Source organism: Pongo pygmaeus, chromosome 9, assembly GCF_028885625.2.
Source record: "Pongo pygmaeus isolate AG05252 chromosome 9, NHGRI_mPonPyg2-v2.0_pri, whole genome shotgun sequence".
NCBI classification, from domain to species: Eukaryota; Metazoa; Chordata; class Mammalia; order Primates; family Hominidae; genus Pongo; species Pongo pygmaeus.
In genome coordinates this window covers 2,424,595-2,450,500 of record NC_072382.2, presented here as the reverse complement: position 1 = coordinate 2,450,500, position 25,906 = coordinate 2,424,595, and the positions used below count along the sequence as shown (strand labels likewise).

The window sequence follows — 25,906 nt, the reverse complement described above, 5'->3', positions numbered from 1 at the left end:
GTTTTATAGAACGGTCCATTGTCTTCTCACAAAGGGCTTTCTGTGGTAGATATGGCCCAGAGCGCCTGGGTACAGGGTGGGTACAGGAGAACCAAGGGACAGCCCTGTGGGATCAGGAGCTGCCAGGTAGCCCCAGGTCGGACAGGGTAGGGTGGCTGGGGGCCCAGGGAGACCTCTGCCCAGCGGCCTGTGACCCGGAGCGTGGTTCCAGGAGGACAGACAGAGGAGCAGGTGCCCTCAGCCTGCCAGGACTTGTCCTCAGGCACCAGCTTCCAATACTGAATTTTCAGAGGAGCAAACGGAGGGAGGTGGGGCCAAGCCAGGCCGAGGTCAGCCAGGCTGGGGCTGGGCGGCTGACAGATGAGGCTGTGGGCAAGGGCAGAGCTGCTGCCTCAGGGCCAGGGTGCTGAGGGGCCAGTGCCGATCGTTGGATCCCTGCCACATAGAGAGGGGCTGAGATGCCCGACCTCACCGGGCAGCTGGGAGCCGTGAGCCCCATGAGGGTTGAGGGAATAGGGCTGAGGCACACACGGCCTCTTCTACCCCCACTTGCTGATGCGGGAGCATCGTGGGAAGAGCTCTGCCACTGATGCTGTGTGTGCCAGGGCAAGGCCTCCCCTCTCTGTGTGTCCTGGGCCTCCTGGACCTCCTGGACAGGGAAGGTGGTCCCTTGTCCACAGTGCCTCCTGCACCTGAGCTGAGGGCACCTGTCTCACCTTTTCACCTCTGCCCAGGTGCACCCAGTGTCTCCACATCCCTGTCCTGGGAGCGGGTGGGCTGTGTGGCCAGGGGACTGCAAGTCCTCTGCTGAGTCTTTCAGAGTTTCCAGGTCATCCCCACAAAAGGCCTCTGGAGAAGTGTCTGCAGGTGTGGCCAACCTGAGGTGCCCTGAGTGGGGTGAGTAGAGGAACCAGGCGCCGGTGGTGGAGCCCCACACAACCCATCCTCACCTGGGAAGGAGCTTGGTTGGGGCGGTGCTGCAGCGAGAGTCGGAGCCGCAGGGGGTCGCTGGGCAGGGCCCGGCTGGAGAGAAGGTCCCTGGGGCAGAGAGGCCCGAGGGCAGTCCCCAGGTCTCCTTGTGCATGTTGGCTGGAGAGGGGCTTCCCAGGGGAAGGCAGAGCCAGCCCCCTGAGGGGAGGGAGGTGGGGATGGGCCTTCTCAGCCCTCAAGGGCCAGGTTATCCCTGCAGCTCTAGAGGCCGCCATGCAGGATGTCCAAGGCCCCCGTCCCGGAAGCCCCGGGGATGCTGAAGACAGGCGGGAGCTGGGCTTGCACAGGGGCGAGGTCGACTTTGGAGGGTCTGGGAAGAAGCGAGGCAAGGTAGGGGCAGCCCCCACGCCTCAGGTGATGTCCGCCTTGACCTGGAACCCATGAGCCCCCATTTCCTTCACTGGAAGCTGAGCGCCAGGGTCCTCTTCACCCCTGGGGTCTGCTCCCTTGGGGCCATATTCAAAGCCCCCAGACAGGCAGAGTTCCAGAGCTGGAAGGAGTGGCTCTGGCCGGCCTCCTACCTCCCTGCAATAACCGGGACCCCTGAAGTCCCCCCGAGAGATTTGGAGGTGCAAGGTCAAATGCATCCAGGGCCCCACCTCTGTCCAGCGCCCTCGGCTCACTGAGGGGGTGCCAGCCCAGAGAGGGGTCAGGATTGCCCAGGTCGCACAGCAGGTCAAGGGAGGACTGGCCCTGTCCCAAAAGGGGTATTGGGGGCCACTTTCCTCCTGCTACCTGCCCCCAATGCCCAGCACCTCCCCGGTACCCCCTGTGTCCAGCCCCCTTGATGCCCAGCACCTCCCAGTGCCCAGTGTCACCCCATGCTCAGCACCTCCCCAGTGCCCCCTTGTGTCCAGCCCCCCCAATGCCCAGCAGCTCCCATGCCCCGTGCCCCAAAAGCCCTGAGCTGCAGACCCGCCTTGCAGTTTGTACGGGTGCCGAGCGGAGTGGCCCCGTCTGTGCTCTTTGACCTGCTGCTTGCTGAGTGGCACCTGCCGGCCCCCAACCTGGTGGTGTCCCTGGTGGGAGAGGAGCAGCCTTTCGCCATGAAGTCCTGGCTTCGGGACGTGCTGCGCAAGGGGCTGGTGAAGGCAGCTCAGAGCACAGGTGAGCCCCAACCTGGCACGGGCAGCACTCCCACCCCACACGGCAGCCCGACCCCCTGACTCTCTAGGCCATCACGAGAACATTTCCCGAAACTCTCAGCCTGTCCTCTGCAGTACCCACAGGTGCAGCAGTGCCTAGGTACTGGACCAGGACCTCCCCCAGCTGGGCCTGGCCCTTCCTTAGAGCTGCCCCCTCCACTAGCAGGGCCCATGGGCCGCCATGAGATGTCCCTGCTCCCACTCACCTGGGACCAAAGCACCCAGGTGTATACAGGGTGGGACCCCCTGGGGAAGCAGTCGGGCCGCCAGCTACAGGGGCCAGAGTCCAATGGCTGGGCTCTTTTTTGAGGCAACTTGGCCTATACAACACCCAGGAGAAAAGGACTTGAGGTTTCAGGATCCCTCACTAAAGAAATGATTGTGGCAAACCCAAAGAGATTTTCCAGCCAGACAAGGGCCGAGGGCTTTGTCATTTGGGAAAACATCCTGGGATTCTGGCCCAGCAGAGGCAGCTGGACAGAGTTGTGCCGGATTGGTCCCAGAGGGAGCCCGGTGGGGGGACTGGGCCCCAGTTTGTGCGCTCCAGGCGGGGTGGGGGTGCCACTTCACAGGTTCTGGGCCCAGCCACTTCCACTGCTGAGCAGCCTTGGGTGGGTGCCTTGCCCTCTCTGGGCCTCAGCTTCCCCACCCCACTGTGAGGCATTCCCCAGCACCCACCCCTGGCTCCCAGGTAACTGGCTGCTGATTGGGCCTAGGGGTTAGGGCGTGGGGCCAGCTAGGGAAGACCTGGGGCGTGTGGCACAATGAGCCCCTCCTCCACCCCCACAGGAGCCTGGATCCTAACCAGTGCCCTCCGCGTGGGACTGGCCAGGCACGTCGGGCAGGCCGTGCGCGACCACTCGCTGGCCAGCACGTCCACCAAGGTCCGAGTGGTTGCTGTCGGCATGGCCTCGCTGGGCCGCGTCCTGCACCGCCGCATTCTGGAGGAGGCCCAGGTGCCCACCCAGCTCCCAGCACCACGACTGCTGGGGGCCTGGAGGCAGGGGCTCAGAAGGTTTGGGCAGCGGGCAGAGCTCTGGGAGGACAGGACTCGGGCTGGAGGAAGAGCGGGGAGTGGGCAGAGCCAGCACATAGCCGGCAGGTGGCAGTACCGCACAGGGAACGGCCAGTGTAGACTGTGGCGCGGGCCCTCACCCTCTCCTGTACCACATGGGCCTGGGCCCCAAGCCCTTTCCAAACCTGGGCAAGCAGCTTCTGTCCCCCATGCTGGGGTCTGTCTAAGGCACTGCCGAGGGAGGCCCAGGCAGCCCCTGGTGGATGTTTGGACGCCAGCCCTAGAGTTGGGAAGGAGGTGCTTCCGGCAGCCTTGGCTGTCTCCGTGGTTCTGTCTGAAAGAACCCGCTCCCCACCGCCCTTGCCCCTGACTGTCGAAGGAGGGTCCCCGGGCCCCAGCTGTTCGTCCCTCGTTTTGTCTGAAGGGTGGGGAAACCAAGGCTCAGGCAGAAGCCTTGTGCAGGGCCCCACGGTGTGGTGTGCACGGCCTGGCAGGGAGGATCCCGCAGCGGGACCCAGCCCAAGCTGCCTCCCGAGGGCTCAGCCTCGTCTCCCTGAATGGGCGCAGGAGGATTTTCCTGTCCACTACCCTGAGGATGACAGCGGCAGCCAGGGCCCCCTCTGTTCACTGGACAGCAACCTCTCCCACTTCATCCTGGTGGAGCCAGGCCCCCCGGGGAAGGGCGATGGGCTGACAGAGCTGCGGCTGAGGCTGGAGAAGCACATCTCGGAGCAGAGGACGGGCTACGGGGGTGAGGCCCGCCCCAGCCACCCAGGGAAGCTGTTGGTGGGCAACTGCCTTGGGACCCAGTGGGGATCCAGGGACCCGCCTGTGGGAGGGTGGGGGTGACCGCCAGGGAGAAGGGGGAGGGCTTCCCAGGCAGAACGCACCCCACATGCCTGAGCACCGAGACCTGGGCCGTGGGGGCCTGGGAGGAGAAGCTGTCTGGGCAGAGCGGTGGAGGAGGCACAGCTGGACAGAGTGGCTCTGACTGGACAGTGGCATTCCCACCAGAGCAGGTGCAGTTCTGTTTTCACTGGGCCTTGCCGTGGTCAGAGGCTCTGGGGCTCTAAGAGGCAAAATGAGATCTGAGTTGAAAGAGGGCTACTTCCCGCCGCCAGGCATGAGGTATGCTGCCGCCAGAGGGCAGCGTCACCCGAGAAATGGGCACCTCCGGCCAGTCGCACATTCAAAAGCTGGACTTACTAAGAAAATGCTAGTGTGTAAATAATATTCGTAAACAAGCATATACTTACTTATAATATCTATGAACAATATACAATATTTAGTAAGAATATAATTATTTATAACATCTATGAACAATATACAATATTTAGCAAGCATATAATTATAACATCTATGAACAATATACGATATTTAGAAACAAAAATGTAAATTCTTGGCAAGGCCAACTGAGCCCTCTTTTTTTTTTTTGAGGCAGAATCTCACTCTGTCCCCCAGGCTGGAGTGCAGGGGTGCAATCTCGGCTCACTGCAGCCTCCACCTCCAGGTTCCAGCAATTCTCCTGCCTCAGCCTCCCGGGTAGCTGGGATTATAGGCATGTGCCACCACGCCTGGCTTTTTTTTTTTTTTTTTTTTCAGTAGAGATGGGGTTGCACCATGTTGGCCAGGCTGGTCTTGAACTCCTGACCTCAGGTGATCTGCCTGCCTGCTTTGGCCCCCCAAAGTGCTGGGATTACAGGCATGAGCCACTGTGCCCAGTCAACTGGGCACTCTTTAGAATTGAAAACACAAAGTCTCATCAAACTCTGAGGACATAGGCAGAGGGTCCAGCTCTGCTCTGCGGAAGCCCCGCTGGCCCAGGCACCGTTTGGCCAGGCCTGATTTATCCTCCAGATTCAATCAGGAGGCACCTTTCAAAGTTAGGGGCCTGCCCGGGAGCCCAGTTCCCTGTGGGTTTCTAAGGCGCCTCCAGGCAGTTCACTCCCTCACAGAAGACGGGGGCAGGTCCAGGCCTCTCTGGGGGCTTCACATATAGAAGTCTCATTTCCAGCTTCTGTTTGGGGGAGAAACCTGAAGACTCCCTCCTGTACCTCTTCGGTTTGCTGAGCAGTCAGGAGCAGCCCGCCCAGCAGAGCTCCCTCGATGGTCGAGATGCTGCCTCTGCCATGCTCAGCATGAGCGCATGCAGTGTGGCGGTGCACCTGCGAGGCTGGGTGCTCCGTTTCCTCCATGTCACTTTGTATTTTAACAGCCATATGCCAGCTGTTGCCACAAAGTGCACTTACTGGGTGGTGCAGGCTAGAATTGGAGCCCTCGGCCCCCATATGGCAGGGGCTGTAAAAAGCAGCCTGTGTCACGTGGCCCAGACAAAGCCCATACTTTATTCGGAAGAGCCAGCTTTTGGCCAGAAAATGTGGTGGCCTGAGAGCCTGAGATCCGGGTGGTCACCCCAGGCGGAGGGTCCTCAGGCCTCACGGGTGCCCTGTCCACAGGCACTGGCAGCATCGAGATCCCTGTCCTCTGCTTGCTGGTCAATGGTGACCCCAGCACCTTGGAGGTAGGGGCCTGGCTGAGGCCCCCTGGCTGGCTGAAGCCTTGTGGAGGGGTGTGGTGGGTTCCGGGCACCCTGGGACAGGGCTGGAAGGGATGGGGGCACCCCTGACACCTGCATCCAGATGTCGTTGGGCTGATCTGGGGTCCGCTCTCCCCTCCCTCCCTGTCTCAGAGGATCTCCAGGGCCGTGGAACAGGCTGCCCCGTGGCTGATCCTGGCGGGTTCGGGGGGCATCGCCGATGTGCTCGCTGCCCTAGTGAACCAGCCCCACCTCCTGGTGCCCAAGGTGGCTGAGAAGCACTTTAAGGAGAAGTTCCCCAGCGAGCATTTCTCTTGGGAGGACATCGTGCGCTGGACCAAGCTGGTATGTGCTACCCCCTCCCCTGTCCTCCCGACCCCTCCTCCGGGGTCGGGGGCTGGTCCTCTGGGAGAGCTCCTGCGATGCAGCCTCCAACCCGTTCCTCCCACCTCAGGCTGCCGGGCCCCTCACCCACTCTCGCTTCAGGCCCACAGGGAGCAGAGAGACCCAGGCAGCCCCTTGGTCTGCGGGTGGTCCCGGGACAGGCCCAGTGGGCGGTGGGCATGCAGGCTGCAAGGCTCACCTGGGGGCACTGCCTGTGCCTCCGCTGGTGTCGACCACGGCCTGCCCCTGCCCCCGTCCTGGCTGATGCGGTCCCCCGGGGGCTCTGTTCTGGTGCTCAGCTGCAGAACATCACCTCACACCAGCACCTGCTCACCGTGTACGACTTCGAGCAGGAGGGCTCCGAGGAGCTGGACACGGTCATCCTGAAGGCGCTGGTGAAAGGTGAGGGCGGGCAGGGTAAGCACGGCAGGCGCCATCAGGCAGCTTGATGCTCGGAGCCGCTTTGGGGTTTGGCAGCCTGGCCAACGTTTGTGACGCTCGCCCGCCTGCCCCTTCCCAGGAAAGATGACGTGTGATTCATGAAGCTCTCTGTATTTGGCAAGTTTTATCACATGTGGGTTTTTTTTTTACCACAACTTAAAACTAAAAGCTCTCAATTCAGCGGTATGTTCTGGGGGGGGGGGGGTTGTTTTTTGTTTGTTTTGGTTTTTGGTTTTTTTGAGACGGAGTCTCGCACTGTCGCCCGGGCTGGAGTGCAGTGCTGCGATCTCGGCTCACTGCAACCTCCACCTCCCGAGTTGAAGCGAGTCTCCTGCCTCAGCCTTCCAAGTAGTTGGGATTACAGGCGCCTGCCACCATGCCCGGCTAGTTTTGTTTTTGTATTTTTGGTAGAGACGGGGTTTCAGTATGTTGGCCAGCTGGTCTCAAACTTCTGACCTCGTGATCCGCCCGCCTCGGCCTCCCAAAGTGCTGAGGTTACAGGCGTGGACCACCGCGCTGGCCAATTCAGTGGTTTTTAGTATATTCGCGAGGTGGGGTGACCATCACTTTTATCTAATTCCAGAAGCCTTCATCTCCCCAGAAAGAGCCCATACCTCTTGGCACTCACTCCCCATTTTCCCCCAGCCCCTGGGAACCATCAATCTGCTTCCTGTCTCTGTAGATTTGCTGACGGGCGTTTCGTGTCCGTGGCTCCCTGCAGACAGTGGGAGGGTTCGACGGTTCACCAATGTTGAAGCGTATGCCATTCCATGCTTCATTCCTTTTGTAAGGCGGAGTCAGGTTCCACCCTGTGGACAGACCGTGGGTGATGCATCTGTTCATCCACTGATGGAAAATTTTGATTAGCATTTGATGTGCTTTTTGTTGGAGACGAACGCGTACTGAAGGGCTGGACGCTGGCAGGCAGACACAGCCCCAGCAGGGAGGGGCGCTGCTGAGCAGGGGCTGGGGACACCTTGAGTGAGGGGCTGCTCTGGGAAGTGTGTCTGGACTGCGGGTGGCTCTGGGTTTAGAAAGCTCACCAGGACAAGGAGGTCAAAGAAACCCCCGCTGTTTAGGAACTCCCCCGCCCCTTCTCACCAGTCTCAGTTTGGTCCCAGTGGCCTGAGAGAGGCACCGTAGTCTTACGGGGTCCATGGTTGTGGAGGCTGAGGCTGGTGAGCCTCACGTGCGAGTCTGGTGAGGACAGCGGTTTCCAGCAGGCGCACCCAGCCCAGGTGCTGCAGGCTTCCCTTGTGTGACCCTGGTGACCTCACCAAGTCATGGCCAAGTCTTGCCCGTGGAGGAAACGTGGCCCAACGTGCTCCCCCGACAACATCCAGGAAGGGTGTCCTGGACCTTCAGTGCCAGCAAGTGGCCTCAAGGCCCAGGTGTTAGCTAGGGTACCCCCGTTGCGGCCGAGGAAGTTGCCTCACATGGGAGCAGATGGGCCGTCCCGACGCAGACCAGGGCAGCACGCCTTCTCCTGCGGTTTGCACAAAGTCTCGTGCCTCCTGCTGGTGCTCAGAGGTGGCACATGGGCCCCCTCAAGTCCCAGCGTGAAGTTCCCATTTCCACGTCTCTAGGCAGCCCACCTTCGGGGACCCTGTGCCCCGGCTCTGTCAGGCCCTCAGCTCCACCCTCACCAGTGCCTGCCTGCTCTGCCCATAGCCTGCAAGAGCCACAGCCAGGAGCCTCAGGACTATCTGGATGAGCTCAAGCTGGCCGTGGCCTGGGACCGCGTGGACATCGCCAAGAGTGAGATCTTCAATGGGGACGTGGAGTGGAAGGTGCCTCCCAGCCCTGCCTACCCGCCTCCCCATCCCGGCACTGCCCGAGCTGCCCACGCTGCCTGCTCCTGCACCCTGCGGGCTGCTTGGCTGAGCCTGTTCTGCCCAGCTGTCCCAAGGTCCGGGGCAAGACCAAGCCACGGTTCTGCCCGGGCTTCTGCCTTGCTCACTGGCCCAGGCAGAGCTGGCTGGGTGCCGGCTGTCCCCAAAGCCCAAGAGGGTCGTGACACCCTCAGCATTTGCTCACGACTGGCCTCTCTGTGCTCGCCCCAACTCAGGGGGCAGGCTGGGGTGCAGGAGAGCGAGAAGGTCTGCGTGACCTGGCCCTGGGGATGGATCCCCATGCTCCCTGCTCTCTCCTTCCTTGGGCCCCCCTCCTCCTGTCTCTCGCTCACTCTCTTGTCCCCCTTCCCTCGGGTGCCCATGGCCGCCAAGTCCCGTGACCTGGAGGAGGTGATGGTGGACGCCCTGGTCAGCAACAAGCCCGAGTTTGTGCGCCTCTTTGTGGACAATGGCGCAGACATGGCCGACTTCCTGACGTATGGGCGGCTGCAGCAGCTCTACCGCTCCGTGTCGCCCAAGAGCCTGCTCTTCGACCTGCTGCAGCGGAAGCAGGAGGAGGCCCGGCTGACGCTGGCCGGCCTGGGCACGCAGCAGGCCCGGGAGCCACCCGCGGGGCCACCGGCCTTCTCCCTGCACGAGGTCTCCCGCGTACTCAAGGACTTCCTGCAAGACGCCTGCCGAGGCTTCTACCAGGACGGCCGGCTGGGGGGCCGCAGGAAGGCGGTGAGCGGGGCTCCGTGGGGATGGAGGGTGAGGCTGGGGCCGCAGCCGGAGGCCGACGCCCATGTCCTCCAGGAGAAGTGCCCGGCCAAGCGGCCTACAGGCCAGAAGTGGCTGCTGGACCTGAACCAGAAGAGCGAGAACCCCTGGCGGGACCTGTTCCTGTGGGCCGTGCTGCAGAACCGCCAGGAGATGGCCACCTACTTCTGGGCCATGGTGAGCCGAGGCCGCGGGCCCAGTGCAGGGGCAGGGGAGGAGCGGCCTCCTGAGACCAGGTCTCCTAGGGCCAGGAAGGTGTGGCAGCCGCTCTGGCCGCCTGCAAAATCCTCAAAGAGATGTCGCACCTGGAGACGGAGGCCGAGGCGGCCCGAGCTATGCGCGAGGCGAAATACGAGCAGCTGGCCCTTGGTGAGTGACTGGCTGGGGCCAGGCGCGCGCGACGGGGGAGGATGTGATAGAAGGGTCAGACGAAGGGTCCTGGGCCTCGCCAGGGCTTCCTGTTACCGCCGTGGGGCTCCAGGTGCCCTCAGTGGCCTCCTCTATAGGAGAGGACAGACGGCTCTGCCTGGGGTGGAGGCGGCCCCAGACCCTGAGTGTGGGACTGCTGTGCACGTGGTGAGGACGATACAGCCTCACACCCCGGGCATACGCTGGGCTCTGCCGCGGGTGGAGGGACATTCAGTGCGGTGGAGGCTCCCTTTGTCCTGCTGGGGGAGGGAAAGAGCCGGAGAAAGACGGAGGTTCAGGAAGGGCCCGGAGCAGGCCAGGCGGGGGCAGAAGGCCTGGCTGGGCCCTGCGTGGTGAACGCAGGGTGTGGCCGCAGAGCCCAGGTCTGGGCAGGGGATGGAGGAGGGGCGTCGGGGGTCGGGCCGGGCCGGGCATCGGCGTCTCGTCCTAGCGGCCAGGGCCTCCGGGGGGCAGACCTCTTCTCAGAGTGCTACAGCAACAGTGAGGACCGCGCCTTCGCCCTGCTGGTGCGCCGGAACCGCTGCTGGAGCAAGACCACCTGCCTGCACCTGGCCACCGAGGCTGATGCCAAGGCCTTCTTTGCCCACGATGGTGTTCAGGTGAGTGCCAGCTGTCCTCAAGGAGAGCTGGGCCCAGCTTGAGTTGACTTCCCAGCCTGCAGCTGCCCTGTCACTGCCGTCCTCAGCACGCAGGGGGCGGGGTGGGGCTTCTGTTCCTGGAAGGCACCCACCTGGCTTCCTCCACCAGGCACACTCCTCCTGCCTCTGGGCTCAGTGGAAGTGGCACTTCCTCCTCTTAGTCCTCCCCAACCCCCAAGCCCAATCTTTTCCCTAGTGAAGGGCGCAGCAGCTCAACCCACACCCCTGGGATGAGTGGCCCAAGGAGCACATCCCCACCGGGATGGGGGCTCCAGGAGGGAGGGTCGGACCCCACACCCCTGCGATGAATGCCCCGAGGAGCGCGTCCCCCACCAGGACGGGGGCTCCAGGAGGGAGGGCTGGGCTGGGCGCCCCTTCAGCTCACGTGGGCTAGGCACCTGGGGGAAGGGCATTCATGGGGCAGGGCGCAGCCTGGGCGAGGGTGCAGAGTTGGAGCCAACAGTTTTGCCTTCACCTCAGGCCTTCCTGACCAGGATCTGGTGGGGGGACATGGCTGCAGGGACACCCATCCTGCGGCTGCTAGGAGCCTTTCTCTGCCCTGCCCTCATCTATACCAACCTCATCACCTTCAGGTGGGTCAGGCCTGTGAGCTGCTCCGCCGGGGCAGGCAGCAGTGCATGTGCCGGAGCCACCGGGAGGGCCTGGGCCTCGCCGGTGCTGGTGGCAGCCTGACTCTGTAGCCCCCAAGTCCAGCCTCCCTGCGGGTCCCACTCCCCACAGCCCCTGCATCCCAGTGGGCACTTTGATGGCCAAGCGCCTGGAGCCAGGCAGGCACCTCTGGGAGCCCTTCCTGCGGGCCCTGAGCTCTCCTGTGCTCGCAGTGAGGAAGCTCCCCTGAGGACAGGCCTGGAGGACCTGCAGGAGCTGGACAGCCTGGACACGGAGAAGAGCCCGCTGTATGGCCTGCACAGCCGGTGCGAGGCAGAGGGCCGGGCAGGGTGGAGGGGACTGGTGGCTTGGAGGCTGGACTCTGGTGGGGCACCCGTCTGGGCACCAGCCTCACCACCGCAGCCTTCTCTGCGGCACAGGGTGGAGGAGCTGGTGGAGGCGCCGAGGGCTCAGGGTGACGGAGGCCCACGCGCTGTCTTCCTGCTCACACGCTGGCGGAAGTTCTGGGGCGCTCCCGTGACTGTGTTCCTGGGGAACGTGGTCATGTACTTCGCCTTCCTCTTCCTGTTCACCTACGTCCTGCTGGTGGGCTTCAGGCCGCCCCCCCAGGGCCCCTCAGGGCCCGAGGTCACCCTCTACTTCTGGGTCTTTACGCTGGTGCTGGAGGAAATCCGGCAGGTCGGTGGCCACACTAGGCTGGGTCCCCTCCACTCTGCAGCTTCAGGTTGGGCAACCTAAGCTGGGTCCTGCCCTCTCGGGGTGGGGCTCCCCACCTGTAGAACAAGAACAGCGTGGGGGCCTCCCATCTTTCCAGTCACCAGTGGCCATGATCCTGGTCAAAGACCAAGCCCTGAGCCCTGCTCCAGACCGAGCCCTCAGCCCTGCTCCAGACTGAGCATGACTATGGTCTCCCTCGTCAGAGTCTGAACCCTGACCTGTATCACAGACTGAGTCCAGACACTGCATAAACTGATCCCTAGACCCTGGGCACAAAGAGGCCCTGGCCCCAAGTGGAGACTGACCTCACCTTCTGTCCCCAGACAGCCCTGGAATAGCTTCAATGGACCCCTAGTCCCACTGGTAGCCTGGGCCCTGGTCATAGATGGAACCCCGATCCCCATGGCACACTGAACCCTCAGATCCTTACAGATCTGAGCTTGTCGAGGTAGGGCTGTCCCCAGCGAGGGCGGCTGGACAGCTGTCAGTGGACTGCCTGCCTCGCTCCCAGGGCTTCTTCACAGATGAGGACACACACCTGGTGAAGAAGTTCACACTGTATGTGGGGGACAACTGGAACAAGTGTGACATGGTGGCCATCTTCCTGTTCATCGTGGGTGTCACCTGCAGGTCTGTGGGGCCCAGAGGCCGTGTGGCCTCAGGGCGGCTTGTGGGCAGGCTTCCAGATGAAGCCACGCAGGTTGGGTGTGGCGGTGGCACTTGTGGTCCTAGCTACTCAGGAGGCTGAGGTGGGTGGGTCACTTGAGGCAGGGAAGTTGAGGCAGCAGCAAGCTGTGATGACGCCACTGCACTCCGGCCTGAGTGACAGAGCAAGACCCTGTCTCTTAAAAATAAATAAACAAAAGATGAAGCAGCTCAGGGCCCCAGGAGTCCTGGCCTGGCCCTGGCCCTGCCCGCAGCCGGCATGCTGTGTGCCCCTGGGGAAGCCTCTGCCCCTCTCTGGGCCCCGCAGCCGCATCAGCCTCCCGTCCTCCAGGATGCTGCCCTCGGCGTTTGAGGCTGGCCGCACAGTCCTCGCCGTGGACTTCATGGTGTTCACACTGCGGCTGATCCACATCTTTGCCGTACACAAGCAGCTGGGCCCCAAGATCATCGTGGTAGAGCGCATGGTGAGCCCCCGGGGGCCCTGGCCCTGGCCCTGGAGGGACAGCGAGCCCCCTGCCCGGACCCCACCCGGCTGGCCGCTGACACCCCTCTCTCTGCCTCTGCCCTGTGGAGATGAAGGACGTCTTCTTCTTCCTCTTCTTTCTGAGCGTGTGGCTCGTGGCCTACGGTGTCACCACCCAGGCGCTGCTGCACCCCCATGACGGCCGCCTGGAGTGGATCTTCCGCCGGGTGCTCTACCGGCCTTACCTGCAGATCTTCGGACAGATCCCACTGGACGAGATTGATGGTTTGCACACAGCCAGCGGGGGTGGGGGTGGGGACAAAGTGGAGCCCTGTGTGCATAAGCCCTGGGCATGAGGCTCTCCAGAGAGGTCTGTTGGGGCCATGGAGACCCCAGCCTGGAACAGAGATGGGAAAAGCGGCTGAGGCCTGGTCCCCAGGCCCCCCACACTACAAAGGGCCAGGCCTGGTTCCCGAGATAGAGGCAGCTCCAGTCACGGAGCCCCGACCTGGGGCCTTGGGCTGGGAAGGAGACACAAGGAGACCCCAAGGCAGCCAGGGCTGCCTCCTGCTTGGGGAGGCCAAACGGCAAGTCTTGCTCTGGGGGTGGTCTATCGGGGGGGAAGGGATAGGCAGGCACTAAGGGCACAGAGTGGGCCCAAAGGCTGTCCCAGCCATCGTCTGGGGTCTGGGCCCTCCGGCTCTCCTCACAGCCCCGGCCTCTGCCCTCCCACAGGGACTTGCTTGGCCTAGGGCACCCACCAGAGCCCCTACGCCGTCCTGCTGGCAAGGCCCCTCTACCATGAGGCCGCTCCTAAAGGCACCCTGGCTGTTCCTGGGGACCCACCCCAACGTGTGTGTGTGGCCTGTCCATGCGTGTGGGTGTCCCCAGGCCAACCCCTGTAGCTGGCTGGGGCTGGTGGAGGTTCTGGAAACTTTTTCATAAGCCAGTGCAGTGGGGAGGGGGCGGGGGTCAGAGCCACTTGGCCATGGGGGCCTCTGTAGTGATGGGTTGGTGGGGAGCTGTGGGGTGGGGCAGGGACCTGTGCAGACCCCTGGGATGGCTGGGACTCAGTGAGGAGCCCCGACCTGGGAGGGGATGCGCCCCTCTGGGAAGGTGGACCAGCAGCCAGCCAGGCCCTGCGGCCCTCGAGGGGTGCCGCAGCCTTGGAGATCCGGCAGAGAAGGTGCAGGGAAACATTGCTCAGGCGGTGTCAGGAGGCTAGGGCTGCCCGGCACAGGGCAGTCATGGCACAACGTGCTGCCCAGGACTGACCCCAACCTCTGCGGAGCAGCGCTCGGGACCCGCGATAAATATTTGTTGAGGGGATGACGGCCAGACCGGAGCAAACACAGGCCTCCGGGGACAGGCGGGGGCGACGCCGTGATGGAAACCGCCTCTCCCAGCGGGGCTCATTTCCTTGGGCTGTTTTCTCAGCCCCCGCAGCCCCTCCTGACATTTTGGTGTTTGCTCATCACAGGCATTCATTTTCCAGGCCATTAGTTTAACCAGACCCTGCCTGCCTGCGACCCCACCTCGCCCTCACCATATGGCCTCCAACACTGCCCGTCCACAGGGCCCCTCGAGGCAGAAGGAGCTCTAGACGGGCTCCTCCAGCCAGGGCAGGGTTGGGGGTCCCCCCTTTCTTGAGTGGCTCCATCTCTGGTGGGCCAGTCCCAGCCATTCATGTGAGGAGACAGGCCTGGCCATAGCCTCCTTCTTGATGGGAGAAGGCAGGGAAACAGACTCCCGAGGGGCCCCTGCTCCGAGTGCTGCCTCAGGGAGGTCTGCAGTGCTATGGGGATCTCAGAGCCCCGTGCTGCAGGGAGGTCTGCGGTGCTGCGGGGATCTCAGAGCCCCGTGCTGCAGGGAGGTCTGCGGTGCTGTGGGGATCTCAGAGCCCCGTGCTGCAGGGAGGTCTGCGGTGCTGCTGGATCTCAGAGCCCCGTGCTGAAACACCTGCAACAGAGCCAGCGCTGGCCGCCCACTGAGAGTCTCAGATTTGTCACTTCCCCTCTCTGAGCTGCAATTCCCTGGGCTCCGTTCAGCTGCCAAGCAAGTATCTGCACCCTTCAGGTTGAACCCCAGCCACTCACTGTGAGCCCCTCATGCTGCTGGGCAGAGAGTTATTCACTAACACATGCTGGGCTGAGAGGGAGACTGAGGCTCAGACAGTTCCTGTACAGCCTGCAGGTCTCCTCAGAGCCCAGAACAGCCCCCTGCCCCACTCTGCACTCGTGCCAAGCCGGAGCTGGGGTTGAGCTGTGGTGATGAGCTTGTTCTCTGGGGCTCCAGGCCCCAGGGACAATTTAATTTCCAGCCCGGCCTGGTGGCGCCTTCCCAAATCACAGAGTCGGGGAGGGTGTGGGGGTCTCATTCCTCAGAGCTGCTTTTATCAGACAGATTTACGGCTTCACAAACAGGCTCTCCAGGCTGGCCCTGGCCCGCTCCTCCAGAGTGCAGGGAGGAGAGGGGTCATCAGTCTGCCCAGGAACAGATTCATGGGCTGGAGGTGGCCAGGGCGGACGGAGGAGGGGCAGGCCTGGGGTGGGAGCGTGGGGAGGGCTGGTGCTCACTGACTGCCAGTGCACACACAAACACTCAATAACTCACACATGGGCCAACGCGCCACAATAACTCACTCGGGAGAAACAAGGCAGGAATTCACCCTGGGAGGGAGAACGGACCCCTCCAGCTCAGGACCCAGGCACAGAGGCAGGAACCTGGGAACAGGGGAGACCCCGCAGAACCCACCACAGGGCAACCTGGAGCTGGCAGGCACTGAGATACACTTGAATGTGCCCGTGTGTGTGCCAGTGTGCTCACACGCAGACTCACACATGAGCATGTGCGCCAGGCACATCCAAACACATGTACAGGCTCATACAGACACACGCCAGCGTGCAGGCTGGGGAGGGAGGACAGAGTGGAGCTTCGGTTAGGATATGGAGTGGATATGTGGTCCCGGATGGCCCGGGCACGCTCTGGCCTCTGGCTGGGACCCCGAGCACCCTGATGCCCACTGCAGCTCCCTCCTCCTGCCCTTCAGGCTGGGGTGGGGTGGGGGTCCAGGGTTGAGCCCTGCAAGGGAGAAGCAGGTGTGAGGGTCTGGTTTTAAGGGACTGGAGTGAGATCTGCCACCCCTCCAGGGTGTCCCTGCCCAGGGCTGAGGGAGCTCAGCCTGCAAGCTCCCAGAGTGCGCTGCCTGAAGAATGTTCTTGACTTGAGTGGCCCACTGCGGGATCGGTGCCTCAGGGCTTGCAGCAAGCCCTATCCGGAGCCTGCTGGCTCAATACATTTTGGAAAGGTGGCAGAATTACTCCCCAGCTTGGAGTATAATCAGAGGCGTTAGTGCTGTAGAGGCTCTGAGAAGTCCTGCGGTAAGGACCCCATCTCCCTTTCCTCAGCAGCTCACCCCAAACCTTCAACAGCAGAGGCTTTTTTTGGAGGAGGGGTGGAGGTTTTAACACATGCAACAACCAGCAGAAACCTGTGTCCCGTGACCCCTCTGTCCCCCACCTTCCATCCCTCCAGGGGTCTTGGCTCTACCTCCAGGGCCTGTGGCCTTGGCTGACTCCAGCCCCCGGTGGAAGCTCAGCAGACATGGCAGAGGGGGCCCAGGGTGGGGCTCACCACCTGTCTGGTTCTGGTTTGCTGTGATGGGGGTTTCGCTGCTAAAAACCCAGGCCGTCCTGGGTGAACTGGGACAGTGGGTCACCCAACCAGCACCCCTGTACCCTGGGTTCAACACCAGGACTAAGCTCTCTATCTCGGGGCATTTGCCTAAGGCCGCCCTTGTGGCTGTCCCCGGTCTGGTCCCCACAGCACCCTTGCTTTCCAGAAGCCCGTGTGAACTGCTCCACCCACCCACTGCTGCTGGAGGACTCACCGTCCTGCCCCAGCCTCTATGCCAACTGGCTGGTCATCCTCCTGCTGGTCACCTTCCTGTTGGTCACCAACGTGCTGCTCATGAACCTGCTCATCGCCATGTTCAGGTGACTCCACCCAACCCCTGGAGGAGAGAGCCCTGGAGCGGAGGGAGCAGAGGGTCATTCCCCAACACCGCCTCCTTTGCAGCCCACCTGGTGCGCCGCGGAGGGTGGGGCTTGGTGCCTCATGGCAGATAGAAGGCGGCACAGCCTGGACTGTGGGGCTTTGCCTACCCAAGACCAGGAACTTTGTGGGCCACCCTCTCAGTCCCAGGAAGCAGGGCCTGGGTCTTTGGGGGACCGGTACTGTGGCGAGAACTCTGGGCTTGTCCAGGAGAGCAGAGTGGACAGGGGAAGACCCAAGGAGAGCGGACCCCTCGTGACACACCCCAGAGGCAACGCAGAAGCAGTGCTGGGCCTTGGTTTCAAAAAGGGCTCCCCAACAGCAATCAGGGTGCAGGGGGGATGCGTCCCCCAAATGGACGTGGGGAGCCGGTAGGTGACGGCTCGGCTGTGCCCCTGCAGCTACACGTTCCAGGTGGTGCAGGGCAACGCAGACATGTTCTGGAAGTTCCAGCGCTACAATCTGATTGTGGAGTACCACGAGCGCCCCGCCCTGGCCCCGCCCTTCATCCTGCTTAGCCACCTGAGTCTGGCGCTGCGCAGGGTCTTCAAGAAGGAGGCTGAGCACAAGCGAGAGCACCTGGGTGAGGCCGAGCACAAGCAGGAGCACCTGGGTGAGGCCGAGGTGGCGGGTCCCAGGGCGGCGCTGTGTGCCGAAGGCGGGTCTGGAGAGACCTGGGCCCCTCCTCAGCCCTGTGGGTCCTCAGCTGGGCTCTGTGCAGGCTGGCACAGCTGAGCCCGTCCCCCTGCAGCTTGGCCAAGGCTATTCTTGCCCTCCATCCCCTGGCTGGGCCCCACTCACTCCTTCTGCCTGGCCCACCTCGCCCCGGGACCAGGCCTGGGCTCTGCCACTGAGGCCCACATGCTCTAGTAATGCTGGCTGCCGCCTGGCTTTCCCAGAGAGAGATCTGCCCGACCCCCTGGACCAGAAGGTCGTCACCTGGGAGACAGTCCAGAAGGAGAACTTCCTGAGCAAGATGGACAAGCGGAGGAGGGACAGCGAGGGGGAGGTGCTGCGGAAAACCGCCCACAGGTGGGGGGCCTGTCCTGATCACCGGTGGGTGTCGGGCTGCCTTTGAGCGGGGATGTACCCTTGGCGCCAGTGACAGAGGGTCTGAGCTGGGGAACTGAAGCTGAAGGGGTAGAGGCAGGGCTCTGGCCGAGCCCAGGGGCCTAGCTTTCCAGCCTGACCTGTGCAGGACCCTGCTGGGACGCCCGGCCAGGCAAAAACGGAGCGTGCACAGTGACCGTGGCGCCCTCCCTGCTGTGGTCTCAGGAGTGGGAATACCCACCCCTGGCTTCCCTCCAGCCCTGGCTCCAGGGGCCTGTTCCCGACTGCCTGCCCTGCACCGTCTTGCTGGGTGGTGTGCCCAGGCAGGGACAGCACCCCAGCCCTACCGGGAAGGCATAGAGTGCTCTGTACCTGCGCCAGGTGCACTTTGAGGGGTCCTGGTGCCACCAGCTCTGGGCATGAGGGGGGAAGGGAAAGGGCCAGGGCACCCCAAACTCGGGCACACAGGGAGGCCTGGGGGGATGGGGAGGCTCCCCACACGCAGAGCGCTGCGTGGCAATCCACAGCCTGACCGCCTGCTCCTGCCGCAGAGTGGACTTTGTTGCCAAGTACCTCGGGGGGCTGAGAGAGCAGGAGAAGCGCATCAAATGTCTGGAGTCACAGGCAAGCGAGCCCCGGAGCTCCTCTCCCTGACGGGAAGCGGGTGGCTGTGTGGGGCTATGGGGATGTGTCCACAGCCCTGCCCGGTGATTCACAGAGATGAGGCAGACCAGAGCCAGGACAGGAGCACCCCAGTGGGCAGAGGAGGGTCCTGGGGAAGAGGGGCCGTCCCCACCTGTGGCTGCTCCCACCCTGCCACTTGAGAGGCTACAGCCTTAAATGAGGGGTCTCACATTGAAGACCCCTCGCCTTTCACTCTACACGCCTCACGGGAGCCTCACTCACCCCTGCCTTTGAGCGGCAGCTCCCAGAGGGAGGAGTCACGGGGCAGCGGGGGCCCTGGCAGGAGAGGGGAGATGGGGAGGCTGCCTGTCCCCTGCTGCCCTGAGAGCGCCCTGGGGCTTCCCGGACATGTTTCCCTCCTCCAGATCAACTATTGCTCGGTGCTCGTGTCCTCCGTGGCGGACATGCTGGCCCAGGGTGGCGGCCCCTGGAGTAAGCCTGTTTGGGGAGCGTGGGATGAGGGCGGGCATGGGTACCCACTCTGCAGCGGCTGGTGGGAGCAGCTGGGGGGCCGTAGGCTGTGCTGTGTGCTCTGCCTTCCCTGCCTGGCCTGGGAGTCTCAGGAGGCCTTGGCTGGACACGGCTCTTCAGGGTGGTGTGGGTGCCCTCTGATGGAGCCTCTGCCTTGGTCAGGGCCGAATGTGGTTCACTCAGACTCTTGAGGCTCTGCCTGGCGTGGGCCCTATTGGGCTGTCCTGCTCAGCAGGCAAAAGGGTCCCTCGGCCTCACAGGGGCTGCTTTCCTAGTCCCAGGAGTGCAGGCGGAGGCCTGGTTGTCTCTGGGCTCCCCATCTTCCCCAGGCTGGCCTGTGGGGACTCACTCTGAGAGCCACGGCGTCCTGGCCCTTGCCTCTGAGCCAGCTACCTCTCCCCTTCCTGGGCCTGCCTTGCTGGCTCCCACCGCTCAGGGAGGCCTTCCTTCCCAGCAGGCTCTCGGCACTGTGGCGAGGGAAGCCAGCTGGTGGCTGCTGACCACAGAGGGGGTTTAGATGGCCGGGAACAACCCGGGGCTGGCCAGCCTCCCTCGGACACCTGAGCTGCTTGGCCTGCCACGTGTGGGGCCACCTCTCCTCAGCTGGCCACCCTGGGCGTTGTGCACTGACCTTTGCTGACCTCCAGCGGAACCCCCAGGGGGCAGCAGCCCCCAGCAGACAATGGCCCTCCTGGTGCCTCATCACAGACCCTCACCCAAAGGAACTGCTCTTTGTCCCTCCTGGCCTCCTCGGAGGCACAGCAGTGTCATGGGGCTGTCTCCCCTGTCAGGCACAACTCCCCGGGCAGAAAACGTGCCCCGCCGTGTCCCTACCTGGAAACTGAGCAACCTGCACTGTGGAAAAGCTGGCCCTGTGGTGTGACAGGGCAGCACCCCCATCCAGACTGGGCAGCTGCTCTGGGGTCTGCACCCACCCCTACCCTGACTTGTGTTGCCTGACAAGAGACTCATCTTTTTTTGAAACACTAGTGGTTAGAATTTCTGTCACTTAAGACCCAAAAGGTCCTTTGGGGCTCAGGTGACTGGCTCCTGGAAGACACGGCTGGGCATCCACTGCATCTGTCAGCTGTCCCCCTGACACCCAATGGCCAGTACAGCACACACTGGTGTTTATGGCCCCAGGACACAGCCCCTGCTGGCACCAGTGGCTGCTTTATCTTCAGTGGAGCCTGGAAAACGCTGCACCCCACCTGGCCCAGATAAAACTGGACCCCAGGCTCAGTCAAACACCTGCCCAGGGCCCCCAACTGCCCACTCACCCCAGCCTCCTCTGTCCACACCCATTTTGTCATCTCCCTTTCGCTTCCCAAGCTGTGGTCTGCACTAGGCCTGGGGCTGATGGCATCATGTGGGCTTTGGTTGGGGGAGGGCAGATTCTGTACCCACTCAGGCCCATTGAGGGCATTCACTGGACACCTGCCACTGAGCCACAAGCCCTAGAGGAGGCCTGGGGTTTCCAACTCTTGCTGTCACCTGGGTGATGTGCTGGTGAGGGATGCAGATGTCAGCCACCCTCGAGTGGTCTGGCACCCGAGGGTCAGGTGTGGGGAGCTCTTGCTGCCGACTGATAAGCAGGGCCCAGATATACACAAAGTCTCAAAAAGACCCAAAACCTTTATTGTCCCTACCAGGGAGCCAGTGCTTCCAGCCCACACCCCAGGAGCTTCAGCAAGATCTCTGCTCGGGAGGACGCCGCCCAGAGCTGCAGCCAGGGCCGCCGGTGCCACCTACAGGCAGCCTGCAGGCTTCCTCCCATTCCAGCTAGGCAGTGGCCAGGCTGCCCCTTGACCAGCCCCACTGGGAAGGCAGCAGGATGGCAGTGGCCAGTGTGGTCAGGCTGGGCCATCTCCCTCTCAGACCTCAGCACCTGGGTCCTCGGGGCTGCTGCCCTTGTTCCGGAAGTGGTCTCGACTCCGCTTCCTGCTGCCATGGAAGCCAACAGTCTCCACTGGCGGGAGACCTGGCACAGACCCACTGTGGACAGGCCCTGACAATGCCTCCACCTCCTGCAGGCCCCCATGGGGGCTGCCCCACTCCTCGGCCTCTGGGCTCCCAGGCCCGGCCAGATGGGCCAGCTCCACAGGGCCCTCGGCCCTGTCTGTGGCAGGATTCCCAAGGCCGCTCCTGCCTGGCTCTCCCACCTTCCCCAGGACCCTCTTCCTCTCATGTCTGGCTTCAACCCCTCGGACTGGTTTGGTGAAGATGACCCTCCCCTCCCCGCAGCTGGAGGGGTCCTGGTTGAAGGAGGACACGCAGTCAGTGGGGGCAGCCAGGCTGTGGGAGCCCAGGAAGGCCAGGGCGGCGGCCTGATTGCTCTGCTCGCTGACCTCGGTCACATCTTCCAGGCTGTACTTGGTCCAGCGCTCGGGGTGTGCCACGTAGTCGGGGACCGGAGGCACCCTTGGGGAGGCAGGGCTCTGATGGGCCCTGCCCAGGCCTTCCACTGGGGACCGGCCTGAGGGCGCAAGGGGCCGCTTGAAGCCTCCATTGTCACTCATGCTGGTGTGGGCCACAGAGAATGGAGCCCGTCTGGCCGCCCCCTCCAGGCAGTCAAAGATGTCACGGCTGCGCTGGGAGAAGGTGGAGCTCATGCCTCTCAGATGGAATGGCTGCACCGTGGCTGGGAGGAGGCCTGACGGGGGTGAGGGCGGCTCATCAGGACCTGAATCCTCCTCCCCAGGCAGCCCCACTGGGGACAGTGCTTCCACTTCAGCACCACCGGGCAAGCTGAGGTCAGAATCCGAGTCACTGAGGGAGACTGTGTCGGAAGGCAGCGTGTCATACTCCGTCCCGTGCTCGCCCTCCACGCTGGGGGACGGCTCACCTGTCCCTGCCTCAGCCATGCGTTCCCAGGGCCACGCCACACCTAAACCAAAACAGCCCAGGAAGTTTGTTTCTCAGGAGGAACAGTATTGAGAATGAGTTCCCCCTGCAGATCCACTGCCCCTGGACAAGTGGAGGGTCAACTGACACAACTGTCCCACACAGGGTGGAGTCCCGCCTTCCCCTCCAAGCCTTCCTCTCACCTCTTGGCTGCTGGGTGCCAGTGGTTGACACTGGAGTGTGACTGGACAGCCAAATGGGCCAAGTGGACGGAGCCCTGATGAAGGTCCTCAGCGGCACAGGCGTGGTCGTCTCAGGCCTCAGAGTGCCCCTGCATTGCCTCTGTTCCGCTGCTCAACTGCAGGTGGGTGGGGTGGGGGAGAGGACCAACCTCAGACCAGATCGCACATGTGTGAAACAGGTGTCGGGCAGGACCGACCTGAGCCTGGGTTTTCGGAGCCCCTGACAGGCTAGGACCCAGGGTAGGGACTTTTGACTCGTTACCTCATTTAATCGTGCCAACCCTCTGCAGGCAGGCTTGGAGCTACTAAGCGATTTTGATAGTAAGCAGCCACCCAGGGCTGAGATCAGGCAGTAGGGCCACTTATAAGCTGCTTGCTGTGCGGGGCGAGCAGTCGGTATTCCACAGAGAGCATGCACCTTCCTGATCCACGGGGAAAAGGTTTGCTCCTATTTGCTGGAAGATCCCCGGGAGCTCCCAAAGAATCTGCAGCCAAGGCCCTGGCATCTGGGGGTCAAGCTCTCAGGAAAGTGGGGTGTCGACCATCACCTTCAGCAGCCCTGTTAGGCAGAGGTAAATCCCCGCAGCTCCTGAAGCGACCTCCAGTGGCCTTCCTTCTGTAACACTCGGCACATACCCTGCCTTTCCAGCTGGGCAGACAAGTGCTGCCTTCTGCACCCATTTAGTGGTGGAGTGACTGGGTGCCTCAGAGCTTGCATTTCCAGGCAAAAAAAGACGGCCCAGCCACACCCTTCTGCACTGTCCTCGGCCGTCCATCCACTGACTCCTCTCCTGCTACCAACACTCCTTGCCCGCCCAGGGTGACCTGTGTGTTGTGCACCCAACAAGGATGGGGTCGGGGTACTATTAGGGGCTCTTAGTGCCCTCCCCACCAGGTCAAACACAGGCAGGAGCTCAATTCCTCTGAGGCGTGACTGTCCTCAGTGAAGAAGCCACCCCAGTGAAAGGGGATACCCAGCACCCCCCACTGACGACCGTTTTAAAGCTGGCAGGAACGGGGCGGGGGAAATAATTTGCCCAAGTCACACAGTATGTTGCAGACGAAGCTGGAGTTCAACCAGAACCCGGCTTCCCAGATTCGCACTCCCGTCCTCTGCAGCGGAACGCCGCCGCGGCCATTAGCAGCCCGGTCAGCGGGGCACTCCGAGGGGGAGCGGGGACCGGACTGCAAGATAGGGACTCCGGTAGTCCGTTTCTCGGGGTTCTCGGCGAAACCCGGCAACGAGTGGAAAGTAGAGTTGACTCCTTCATGTCCGGAGGCTGAAGGAAGCCGTCTCTTTCTCCACATGAACGCAGAGCCCGGCCTTTCTCCACTATATGTGCCAGCAAGACCTCCCCGCCAGAGAACAAACGAACTCTCGGTGCCAAGTTGGCTCTCGGTGCGAAGTCGGGCTGGACAGGCCCGGGTCCGGGCCTCACAAGGATGCTGTGGGTCCCAAGGGCCCTGCCGCGAGGTACGGGGATCGGCGAGCACAGCGGGGCCTCCGAGCTCAGGTATTAAAGCTGCGCTCGGTGACCTTCCGGAGGCTCGGCCGGCCCGCGCCGCCCGTCCTCCCTCACCACAAACCTACCGGCTCAAGGCTGCTCGGCAGTCTCCATCTTGGTCGGCGCCGCACGTCCGTGCGGCTCGCTCAGCCCTCTGGGAAACCGAGTGCTCTGCCGGCCGAGCACCACGGCTTCCGCGCCTGCAAAACTACAGCTCCCACAAGGCACTGGGCCGCCGCTCCCGACGCCTGTCGGGACGTATAGTCGTGTGCGCATGCGCTCGCCCCTCTACTCCTCCACGCCCCGGCCCTTGGGTCCGGCTCGGAAGCAGCCCCGGAAACGGCAGCATTTGTTGGAGAAACAAGACCGGAATTGACCAAGAACAGGAAGAGGAGGGGCCAGGCCTGCAATTCCCAGAATGCTCGAGGGCTAACCGACAGCCAGGCTGGCTTCCCGTGGTCTCAGCGCCACCTGCCGGAAGCCGCGAGAACAGCGGCCGCCTCAGGCAGGAAGTGCGTCATCTCGCACGGAGGGCTAATGCCGTTCCCGGCACTTCCGGTCCTGACCGGAAGCGGTAACTGTCATCCCAGCTGGGCTTTGTCAGTGCACCGAGGCGGGGCTCCCCAGGATCCCACACTCCCGCTCAGGCCAGACGCAGAGGCGGTCCCAGCCCGCGATGAGGACGCGGGGTCGTGACCGCTGGGCCACGGGTGAAGGGGGCGGCCCTGCTGGACCCGCTGGCTGGGCCGACGCTTTCCCACCCCTAGGGGTTTGCTGGGCCCTGGCCGCAAACTTGTGGGGCGTCGTCCTCGGGGCCACTGCCCGGCCACCCTCACACCTCTGGGCCCTCAGCTGTGGTGCATTGGTCCGGGCTCCAGGAGGCACTGAGACGTCCCCCTAGGGCGCTGCAGGGAAGCGAGGGCCAGGCCCTTCCAGGTGCCCGGTCCTGCCGGGCATGATGGAGGCCACTGAACGCTCCTCAAGCTTCCAAGTCAGCCGTGGCTGGGTGGGCGGCAGCAGGGAAGGTTTGGGCTCCGCCATGCTTGGGAGCCAGCAGCCTGGCCTCGCCTGTCCGCGGCAGGGGGCAGGTCAGCTGCCCGCCCTGAAGGGAGGACGAGGGCCCAGATTCTCCCTGCGACAAGCCGCGTCTTCCTGGCCACAGGGCCCTAGGTGGTTGGCACCTTGTGCCCCTTCTCAGCTAGGAGAGTTCATGCCCCACACACTCAAGGATTCTGAGTTCCCCTTGGCTGCTAGACCTCCGGTGCCTCTGAAAGGCTCAAGAGAGAACTCCCCCAGGGCCTGCTGTCCTGGCGTCCGCTGGGAAATAGGATTCAAGGACCTGCTGTGGCTCAGCCTAGAGAAAAGGAGGGGAAGCAGGACCTACTCCTCGGCCTCCGGTCTGCTGTGCACCTTTGGGATTACTTATTCCTTAAAGTGCTCTTCCCTCCCCACAGGCAACACAGCGGAAAGTAGAGAGGGGGCTCCTTGGACCATCCTGTTCTCCCAACCAGTGCAGGCTTGGAAGTTGGGAGCAGCAGGGGAGGAGGGCCTGCTGAGAGACTCTGTAACCCCCTAAAATGCAGGGCTGGGGACAGTTTCCAAATTGGCCTGCAGAGAGGCTGCTGGGAGCCCTAGACATGAATTCCCAGGCACTCATTTCCTCCAGGGAACAGTGAAATGTGCCAGCATCCCCCTCCCTATAACTAGGGAAAAGTAGCCTGACCCAGAGAGCAAGCCCCACCCCACGATGTGGGGAAAGACAGGAGAGTCTAGACCAAGCCCATTGGCTGGAGGAGCTCAGCCAAAGGGAAAAGGACGGGGAAGTGCAGGGGCTGCTTAGCCCCAGAGCCTGTCCGCCCCAAAACCATCGCTCGCTGGTGGGCTGGGTGGGCTCCCTAGTAGAATGAGGTCTTTCTTCCCCTCCGGCCTCTTTGAGATGTGGTTCAGGCCTGAGCCACCAGTTCCTCAAAGGACCATTTACAGGTAACAGATGGGCAGGGCAGAGACCCTCAAATGCTCGGGAGGGGGCAGTGTGTCCATCCTTTACCATCCCTCAGGAGGAAAAAGAGTCCTGCAGCACACCCAGCCCCTACCCCAAGCCCACCTCACTGCACTCCCTGGCCGCCCAACCCCTCCTGCCCACCTGCTTACACTGTGTGCCCAAGGGGCAGGGTGGAAGAGGCTGCAGGCAACACAGGGCCTCTCCCAAAAGACAATACAGAGAATGCTCCCAAAAACGGCCCTTGCTACCTGGAGTTGCTCCCTGGTTTAAACCCAAAGTAAAATTCTAAGCAACCCCAACCAGCTGAATGGGCACCTCTTGGCCAAACGCATTCTAAAGTAAACCTGAAAAGCTAGTTCAGGCCATGATGATTGTGGGTGGCCGAACAT

At 62.8% G+C, this 25,906-nt stretch overlaps 2 protein-coding genes across 5 annotated transcripts; one reads left to right on the top strand and one right to left on the bottom strand.

The window, feature by feature from the left end:
• Positions 1-83: 83 nt before the first annotated feature.
• TRPM5 (transient receptor potential cation channel subfamily M member 5) lies at positions 84-19,899 on the top strand. 2 transcript variants are annotated; one of them, XM_054438918.1, is made up of 26 exons: positions 84-126; positions 830-897; positions 1,190-1,320; positions 1,917-2,097; positions 2,925-3,091; positions 3,718-3,901; positions 5,607-5,671; positions 5,840-6,031; positions 6,370-6,472; positions 8,183-8,301; positions 8,737-9,087; positions 9,160-9,300; positions 9,369-9,492; positions 10,006-10,151; positions 10,671-10,783; positions 11,033-11,125; positions 11,240-11,498; positions 12,049-12,167; positions 12,535-12,667; positions 12,777-12,951; positions 16,508-16,661; positions 17,121-17,302; positions 17,619-17,751; positions 18,321-18,393; positions 18,819-18,885; positions 19,382-19,899. In XM_054438918.1, the coding sequence occupies exons 3-26, from the start codon at positions 1,204-1,206 to the stop codon at positions 19,486-19,488; spliced, it is 3,498 nt and encodes a 1,165-aa protein (XP_054294893.1). In that variant the 5' UTR covers positions 84-126; positions 830-897; positions 1,190-1,203; the 3' UTR covers positions 19,489-19,899. The 2 variants fall into 2 exon arrangements, with proteins under 2 accessions (XP_054294893.1, XP_054294892.1); XM_054438917.1 differs by having other exon boundaries at positions 19,379-19,899.
• A 640-nt stretch (positions 19,900-20,539) lies between these two features.
• On the bottom strand, positions 20,540-24,252 carry TSSC4 (tumor suppressing subtransferable candidate 4). 3 transcript variants are annotated; one of them, XM_054438594.2, is made up of 3 exons: positions 22,273-24,252; positions 21,972-22,126; positions 20,540-21,811 (listed from the first exon to the last, which is right to left on the bottom strand). In XM_054438594.2, exon 3 carries the CDS (start codon positions 21,786-21,788, stop codon positions 20,799-20,801), a length of 990 nt encoding a protein of 329 aa, XP_054294569.1. In that variant the 5' UTR covers positions 21,789-21,811; positions 21,972-22,126; positions 22,273-24,252; the 3' UTR covers positions 20,540-20,798. The 3 variants fall into 3 exon arrangements, with proteins under 3 accessions (XP_054294569.1, XP_054294568.1, XP_054294571.1); XM_054438593.2 differs by having other exon boundaries at positions 23,602-24,024; XM_054438596.1 differs by having other exon boundaries at positions 22,559-23,613.
• Between the last annotated feature and the right edge of the window lie 1,654 nt (positions 24,253-25,906).

Excerpts from the sequence above, each read along its gene's own strand:
- TRPM5 (XM_054438917.1), top strand. The coding sequence starts at position 1,204 with ATGCAGGATGTCCAAGGCCCCCGTCCCGGAAGCCCCGGGGATGCTGAA. Across the intron at positions 5,672-5,839 it reads GTGACCCCAGCACCTTGGAG|AGGATCTCCAGGGCCGTGGA; the intron begins GTAGGGGCCTGG and ends TCCCTGTCTCAG. Across the intron at positions 17,752-18,320 it reads CTGCGGAAAACCGCCCACAG|AGTGGACTTTGTTGCCAAGT; the intron begins GTGGGGGGCCTG and ends CTCCTGCCGCAG.
- TSSC4 (XM_054438594.2), bottom strand. The coding sequence starts at position 21,788 with ATGGCTGAGGCAGGGACAGGTGAGCCGTCCCCCAGCGTGGAGGGCGAG.